The sequence below is a fragment of the Oncorhynchus mykiss genome, chromosome 5 (genome assembly GCF_013265735.2).
Source record: "Oncorhynchus mykiss isolate Arlee chromosome 5, USDA_OmykA_1.1, whole genome shotgun sequence".
Classification (NCBI taxonomy): Eukaryota; Metazoa; Chordata; class Actinopteri; order Salmoniformes; family Salmonidae; genus Oncorhynchus; species Oncorhynchus mykiss.
In genome coordinates this window covers 64319831-64328704 of record NC_048569.1, presented here as the reverse complement: position 1 = coordinate 64328704, position 8874 = coordinate 64319831, and the positions used below count along the sequence as shown (strand labels likewise).

The 8874-nt window shown below is 44.6% G+C and overlaps 1 protein-coding gene across 6 annotated transcripts in view; it reads right to left on the bottom strand.

Moving 5' to 3' along the window:
* Nucleotides 1-3096: 3096 nt before the first annotated feature.
* Nucleotides 3097-8874, bottom strand: part of LOC110524320 (SH2 domain-containing adapter protein D) — a 28150-nt gene continuing 22372 nt past the window's right edge. For 5 of the 6 annotated variants that reach the window (XM_021603856.2, XM_021603855.2, XM_036978070.1 and 2 more), the window contains 3 exons: nt 8696-8867; nt 7001-7120; nt 3097-4078 (listed from right to left, as the gene is read on the bottom strand). In XM_021603856.2, coding sequence (XP_021459531.2) covers nt 3892-4078; nt 7001-7120; nt 8696-8867 — 479 coding nt within the window. In that variant the 3' untranslated portion in view covers nt 3097-3891. The remainder of the gene's footprint in view (nt 4079-7000; nt 7121-8695; nt 8868-8874) is intronic. The other variant, XM_036978071.1, reaches the window with a different exon arrangement.

Genomic DNA, 8874 nt, shown 5'->3' with positions numbered 1-8874 from the left:
GATGCTAAATGTGTTTACGTTAATTTACGGTCAATTACCGTGAGACCGGCAGTTATTTGCTTGACAATCACAAGCTATCAACATTTCATGACCGCCACAGCCCTAATTGTAACTGATACGATTATTCTCCATTAAGGGAAAGGGGGATACCTAGTCAGTTGTACAACTGAATGCCTTCAAGTGAAATGTGTTGTCTGCATTTAACCCAACCCCTCTCAATCGGAGGTGCGGGGGGCTTCCTTAATCGACATCTTCGGCACCTGGGGAACAGTGGGTTAACTGCCTTGCTCAGGGGGAGGATGACAGATTTTACCTTGTCAGCTCGGGGATTCGATCCAGCAACCTTTCAGTTACTGGCCCAACGCTCTAACCACTAACATTGTCAGCTAAGTAAAGTTATACCCATTTTATAGGGATTAATGATGAATGCTGTCAGTGTTCGTAATTGTAGACCTATGAATGGTGTCCATCCATTTCCGACAGGGGCAGGCAGTGTAAAGTGGTCTAAGCAGCAGCCCCACTCCACCACTCACACCCTACCTCCTCAATCCCCCTCCACCTCCCCCATCCAGCTGCTTTTGTGACCCATCTCAGATCGCAGGATCCGGGGCCTGATGGCACGCACACACCTGCCCAGACAGACAGCCACGCTCCCCCAGTTGGCTGCCCAGCCTCATTGCTGCAGCACAACTGCAGATATTAGTGTCTGTGGGGGCATGTGACAGGGGAGACTGTGTCCCTGGCTCACCATGCGTGGCCCCCACTTGTGGCAGTGCGTGTGCGCACAGCTGGGTATTTTTCTCTGCCCCATGCATGCAAGCCTCGAGCTTTGTGTGTGTGTGTATGAGAAATCTGTGTGTGGTGGTGTCACCCATGACTAGCCTTGAGTTTGTGTGTGTCGGTGTGTGTGTGTGTTGGAAGTGTAAATCTCTAGGTGTGTGCGTCTCTGTGTGTGTTATGGGTGCGACATTTCTCTGGCTCCACAGTGATCACAGGTGTCTGTTCCTCTCAGTCTAAGAGATTACCAGCTGCTGCCATATTATAATCCACACCCCACACGCCTCATATTACAAACATTCTGATAAGGCAGCTGGATATTCCGTGCAATGCATGTATACGTACGTATAGGTGGTCTTGGCCAAAAGTTTTGAGAATGACACAAATATTAATTTTCACAAAGTCTGCTGCCTCAGTTTGTATTATGGCAATTTGCATATACTCCAGAATGTTATGAAGAGTGATCAAATGAATTGCAATTAATTGCAAAGTCCCTCTTTGCCATGCAAATGAACTGAATCCCCCAAAAACATTTCCACTGCATTTCAGCCATGCCACAAAAGGACCAGCTGACATGTCAGTGATTCTCTCGTTAACACAGGTGTGAGTGTTGACGAGGACAAGGCTGGAAATCGCTCTGTCGTGCTGATTGAGTTTGAATAACAGACTGGAAGCTTCAAAAGGAGGGTGGTGCTTGGAATCATTGTTCTTCCTCTGTCAACCATGGTTACCTGCAAGGAAACACGCAAACACGCGCCCTCATCATTGCTTTGCACAAAAATGGCTTCACAGGCAAGGATATTGCTGCCAGTAAGATTGCACCTAATTCAACCATTTTTCGGATCATCAAGAACTTCAAGGAGAGCGGTTCAATTGTTGTGAAGAAGGCTTCAGGGCGCCCAAGAAAGTCCAACAAGCGCCAGGACCGTCTCCTAAAGTTGATTCAGCTGCAGGATCGGGGCACCATCAGTACAGAGCTTGCTCAGGAATGGCAGCAGGCAGGTGTGAGTGCATCTGCATGCACAGTGAGGTGAAGTTTTGGGGGATGGCCTGGTGTCAAGAAGGGCAGCAAAGCAGCCACTTCTCTCCAGGAAAAACATCAGGGACAGACTGATGTTCTGCAAAAGTTACTGCTGAGGAATGGGGTAAAGTCGTTTTCTCTGATGAATCCCCTTTCCGATTGTTTGGGGCATCCGGAAAAAAGCTTGTCCGGAGAAGACAAGGTGAGCGCTACCAACAAAAACCCACAAATTCTGACAAACTCCAAGCATTGATTATGCAAGAATGGGCTGCCATCAGTCAGGATGTGGCCCAGAAGTTAATTGACAGCATGCCAGGGTGGATTGCAGAGGTCTTGAAAAAGAAGGGTCAACACTGCAAATATTGACTCTTTGCATCAACTTCATGTAATTGTCAATAAAAGCCTTTGACACTTATGAAATGCTTGCAATCATACTTCAGTATTCCATAGTAACATCTGACAAAAATATCTAAAAGGCACTGAAGCAGCAAACTTTGTGGAAATGAATATTTGTGTCATTCTCAAAACTTTTGGCCATGACTGTACAGTACCCGCACATGCAACCATATTCAAACAAAACCCTTATAGAAATCCTCTCCGCCCACAATAATAACATAGGATGCTTATCTGAACACACAAAACAAGCAGTTTAGGGAGAACGCTGAAAAGATATAATCACTATGCTTGTGGATTACTTAGTACACTTACGACATTCGTATTACTCATCGTTATTGTTATTAGTCTTGTGTTTGAGTACAGGAATACAGACGCGACACTCTTTCCCTCCCTTGCGCCTACGCTCTTTTCCCCCCTCTCAAGAGTGAGTGATCTCGCTTGTCTCTGCTCTTCGTCCCACTGGTAATCAGCCGCCGCATTTGGCTCAGTAATGAAAGCAATCCCAGTGCCTTTCACTCCAGCAAACCCTAAATAATGAGACCTGCCTTCCTCTCCTTCTCGCTACACTCGCCGCTCCCCCTGCTGCCCTAATGGCTGGGGAAGAGCCTGCGTCTGCTGGAGTAGAGGAAACATGGACATTCGCATGCTTTTGTAGTCCACCATCCTCTCCGTGTTCCACTCAGAGTTCTGCAAATCTAGGTCTAATCTCAAGGTAGGTACAGTACTGGCTATTCCCAAAATGCAAAGATCATGAGTGTTAATCCATGTGAGAGTTTTTTTTTTCTTTCTGAGAATTAACATGTTAAAAAAATGACACCACATCAGATTAGTCCTCAGTCTTATCTACATAATCAGACACTGTGATGCTCGTCGTTCCACATGATGCACAAAGCAGACACGGCTCTTTAAGAAACGGTTTATTGTTGAACACAGCAGGTAAATGAGAAAACATCTTATCCATAATTACAATCAGAGACGACAACAATGCCATTGATTATGACGACCCAGATAATAAGAATAATCATTAAACCATAACACCCATTACCACTGATATGGCCATTTATATGGCGGTTTAAACCTTTGTCTCGCCATTGAAAATTGTTCTGGTCAACTACAGAGCACTGCAACCAGTCAGTGACAGTGTCCAGACAAACAGATCATATGACAACCACACGGCAACAGTAGGACAATCAAACAGCTGCTGCTACAACAGCCATACAGTAAGTGACGCGGGTTGACACTAGTTCGTCAACATAAAGCATTGACAAATAGGTTTACTTAACAGTACAGAGAGAATCAAATCAACAAAGGTTTGTGTGAGTAGAACCACGTTTTCCCTCAGACTGTCAACCAGTGGAGCAGTACAGGCAGCAGCACTAGCTCAGTGAGAAGCTCATTCTGCAACAGTCAGTCCAGATAGCATCCCAGGTAGGCTACAGAGAGGTGGTGTTGGTACAGTCCAGGTATTGCGTTTCATATGAATCTGTTCCCAGATCAGAGAGATTTGGCACAACAGAAACGAGACGGTCTGTGAAGGTACTGACAAGCCAGCAGATGCTGAATCCTCAACAAAATAGTCTAGTCCAACGAGAGCACAGATGGCCTGATTGACTTGAATATTAAAGGAATTTACACAATCTAAAGTCAATGTCCAATCACAATGTGACCCAGGATTCCAGGACCATTGTCCCAGCAAATCAGAGGGTCTGTACGAGGACAGGGAAGAGCAGAGACAGGTGTTCGGCTCCTCTGATTGGTAGCTTGTGTGTGGTGTAGAAGTGGATGACCTCTGGGATGGTGTTGAATGGCAGGCTGTTCTGCCCCAGGACGTACTTTCCATCCTTACACTGGCTGAACTTTATGTGCATGAAGCCTTGGCAGCTCCTGAGAGAGAAGGCCGAAGGGCAGAGTCATGGACCACATGATGACACACTGGAAGTGACATATACAGCCTACTTATTTCTGGCATTTTATGAGGTATTTCTTACCCAGATTTAACAACATATCATAATGTTGGACTAGTAAGAAGAGAGAGAAGGGGGAATTATACAGTATAAATTAGTAATGTAATGGCTTGTGAGAGACAAGACAAAGATGATGAGAGAGAGAGCGACAGAGAGGAAGCAAGCAATACAGAACTAGCAGTAGCGCAGCGCTACACCTCCCCTTTAAGAGCAAGCTGCCATCATGATGTATGTCTAATTATAGAAGCAGAGGGAAAGACAATTGGCTCTAATTGGTCATCATTAGTTTGCAAAATCAACAATGGAAGACTAGGGAAATCTGTTGTTCTACACAATGCAATAACAACAAACAGAACCAGCATCACTACATTGCTAATTAGCTATGGCTTATTTTTTGTGTTCTTTGGAACACATTCCCATCAGGCTTGAAAAGTACACTACATGACCCAAAATATGTGGACACCTGTTTGTTGAACATCTCATTCCAAAATCATGGGCATTCATATTGAGTTGGTCCCCCATTTGCTGCCATAGCAGCCTCCACTCTTCTGGGAAGGCTTTCAACTAGATGTTGGAACATTGCTGCAGGAACTTGCTTCCATTCTGCCACAAGAGCATTAGTGAAGAAGGGCACTGATGTTGGGCGATGAGGCATGGCTCGTGTTCCAATTCATCCCAAAGGTGTTCAATGGGGTTGAGGTCAGGGCTCTGTGCAGGCCAGTCAAGTTCTTCCACACTAATCTCGACAAACCATTTCTGTATGGACCTCGCTTTGTGCACGGGGGCATTGTCATGCTGAAACAGGAAAAGGCCTTCCCCAAACTGTTGCCACAAAGGTGGAAGCACAGAATCGTCTAGAATGTCATTGTATAATGTAGCATTAAGATTTCCCTTCACTGGAACTAAGGGGCCTAACCCGAACCATGAAAAACAGCCCCAGACCATTATTCTTCCTCCACCAACCTTTACAGTTGGTACTATGCATTCGAGCAGGTAGCGTTCTCCTAGCATCCGCCAAACCCAGATGTGTCCGTTGGACTGCCAGATGGTGAAGCGTGATTCATCACTCCAGAGAACGCGTTTCCACTGCTCCAGAGTCCAATGGCGCCAAGCTTTACACAACTCCAGCCGACACTTGGCATTGCGCATGGTGATCTTAGGCTTGTGTGCGGCTGCTCGGCCCTGGACACCTATTTCATGAAGCTCCCTGCAAACAGTTCTTGTGCTGACATTTCTTCCAGAGTCAGTTTGGAACTCGGTGGTGTTGCTACCAAGAACAGACTATTTTTACGCACTACAGCACTCAGTGGTCCCATTCTGTGAGCTTGTGTGACCTACGTTTCCACTTCACAATAACAGCACTTACAGTTCCCCCGGGGCAGCTCTAGCAGGTCAGAAATTTGACGTACTGACTTGTTGGAAAGGTGGCATCCTATGACGGTGCTATGTTGAAAGTCACTGAGCAATTCAGTAAGGCCATTCTACTGCCAATTTCTGTCTATGGAGATTACATGGCTTTGTGAACCTGTCAGCAACGGGTGTGGCCGAAATAGCCAAATCCACTAATTTGAAGGGGTGTCCACACACTTTATTATATATAGTCTGTGTTTCATATTAAATCACAGATCCATGACAAGCTGTTAGAGAAAAATCCCTCTTGAAGAGACATGATTTGTCTGTGTATTTGCCTCATCCATATTGGTGTGATGCTGGGCTGTGTGTCAGTCTGTTTCCATGCCGACTCACTCTACTGGTTCTCTATCGCTTTGATTCCATCTCCAACTACCTCTGGCATGTCTCCCTCACAACAATTTAGAGACACAAAGCACCTGCCAGTCTAAAGATCAAACCACTGCTTCTTTCAGACCCCTGGACCTCCTATTGTGAGACGAGGGCCACATACTGTAGCTTTGTCATTTCACACGTCAGCCTGTCTATTTGAGCTGTTAACATCGGCGGGTGTGTGTTTGTGTGTGTGTTTGAGTGACATTGTATCCGTGTGATGTCTGTGAGGCTGAAAATGAGAACCTCTAATGTAGTGTGCGTGCGTGCACTCAGGCGTGCCTGTGTGTGGCCCACAGAAGGTGATTCATATTCATTAGTGATTGGAAAGCGGCTGATGTGAGAGCTGCAGTGTGCTGTATCTGCCTGATTACCACTCCGAGAGAGAAGAGGTGCTGGGGAAGAGAGGGGGAATGAGAGTGAGGGAGGGAGAAAAAGGGGGAGAGTGATGGAGAAGGGGATTTAAGGATCAAGCTAGTAATTAGAGAGAAGAGATTTGACCATATAAGCACTATTATGCGGCGTGAAGGACTATTGAGAAGAAAATCAGTCTTCAAATGGGTTGAGGGAGGAGGAGAGAGAAAGCAGAGGAGGTTGAGACAGACAGATGGAGGCCTACATACAGTGAGATAGAAGCTCAGTAGGGAAGGTGGCTGCAAGTATACAGTATACAGTACACAGTACACAGTACACTTGCCTTTATTTAACTACGCAAGTCAGTTAAGAACAAATTCCTATTTTACAATGACGGCCTACCCCTGCCAAACCTTCCCCTAACCCGGACGACGCTCCCGATCGTGGCCGGTTGTGATACAGCCCGGGATCGAACCAGGGTCTGTAGTGACGCCTCTAGACCACTGCGCCACTCGGGAGACAATCAAGTCAGAGTAGTTAAATCGGAGGATGATTCAATAAATATTCTAACCTACTGTACTTATTGGACTATTTGACTCATACCATTTGACTCAAACTATTTGACTCATACTGTATTTAAGTGCATTAGCAATGATTTGATGTTGCTGTTCAGATGTAAATGGTGTGAATATGTTGAGCTTTATACCGTAGTGAGAGAGAGTAGTCGTTGAGGCTGGTCTGGCTGTTCCTCACCAGGTAGCTACACTCCTTACACAGGGTCAACAGAGACTCTGCCTCTGACCGCGACAGTGCCCCGTGGTACCACCTGACAGATACACAACATGAATGGAGGGAGGGAAAAAGACATGGGGCCTCATTTATCAAAAGGTTGATATATTTCAAATTTGAACTTGACAGGAAAGTGTGCATATCTCCATGCAAATCTCAGACCATGCGTACGCACAACTTCGGGTTAAAGAATTGTATTACAAGCAAACATTGTTATTTTGGGGGAAATGGAGGTGTTTGACGCACAGAATTTTATATTTATTGAAGGCTAACAAAAGCACTAAAACGCAGGCTAATTATATAACAGATGCGTTTGCCATCAGTAAGGAGTTCGCAGAGCAGCATGCAGCCTAATATGTTTCTATGAGTCTTATAATATGGTCTGAAATCATAATCATATTTACTGACATAACTGGTTAATTCCACGCTACACAAAAAAATATTAGGCTACTACTTATTCATCGCTCATTCAATAGCCAAGGAGCACAACATCACAGCCCACTTCATCTCAGAGCCTATACCAAGACAGGAAATAGAAACAATCAATTGACACACAAAATACTGAACAACAATTTGTATTTTGCATAGTGTGGGTTATAGTACTTACTTTTACTTTAAAAAAATAAATAAAATACGCAGCAAGTGTTGGTTTTCTTTATAAGCGGCACGCATTTTTTGTTTGAAAAAGTAACAGCAAAAGATGAAAAGATTAGCCCACACATCTACAGAAATGTGTTCCAATTTACCATTGTGCTTTCTTTTAGAAACAGACATGGCCCAGTTGCAATGTTTCCAAATCCTACAGCAAATGAGGGTGTTTACGTTACCATAAAGGTGAATGGAGGACGTTTTCCAGGCAGGGGTGTATACAATATGGCTCTGATTTATCCATTTAAAAAAATGTGGATATGTTGCGTATGACCGTTTAATACATTCCAATAAGCTGTGATGCGAGCAAATCCTAGAATCTCCACCTACGCCAAAGTTTAGTACGAAATGTACACATGGTTGATAAATTAGGCCTCTGGAGTACTGTGCAATGTCAAATATTAGTGGTAAATTGAGGGATTTTATTTTGTGACATACAGTACACAGATGTGAAAATATAGTGACGTGCAAATATTTGATTGCCACTATTGTTGAAATGTGTTTCTGTATGTGCAAATGTGTCATGTAGTGTGTTATAACCATGTTTCTTCTCACTTTAAACAAGCATGGTCTCCTTTAGTCACTGTTTACTAACTCTGGCAGATGGCACAGGGGTCGGACTGAGACCAGACCACACTCACTCAAACATGAGTAGGGCTCTCCAGTGGATCCTATAACAACCCTTACAAGACCACCTGGGAGAGTAATGTACTACCCTCTCACTTCGTGTACCATAGCCTGGTGTGCAAATATATGATTGATTAGTAGAGTTTGTTCATTCATATATTGTATATCGAAACATAGTTTATTCTAATGATATACATGTATAAAACAAAACCACATTTACATTCTACTGTGATGCTTTCAGTATTACTGTGTAGATGAAGCAATAACACCCAACCCAAACAAGAGATAAAGTAAACAATAAAAATGTCATTACAAAGGAAAAGAGTACGGTACGTACACTTGTTTCTCCAGGGGCAGGGTGGGGTCTACTCTCTCCCCCATCATGTTGTGAGGGTCAGAGCAGGGCATCCGGAACTTCATGCTCCCTCCTGCCAGGGGACTGGACCTGGGTGGACGCAGGCGCTCGGTGGGGGACGAGGACCGTTCCCACTCAGCACCATCAAACTGCACTGAAAA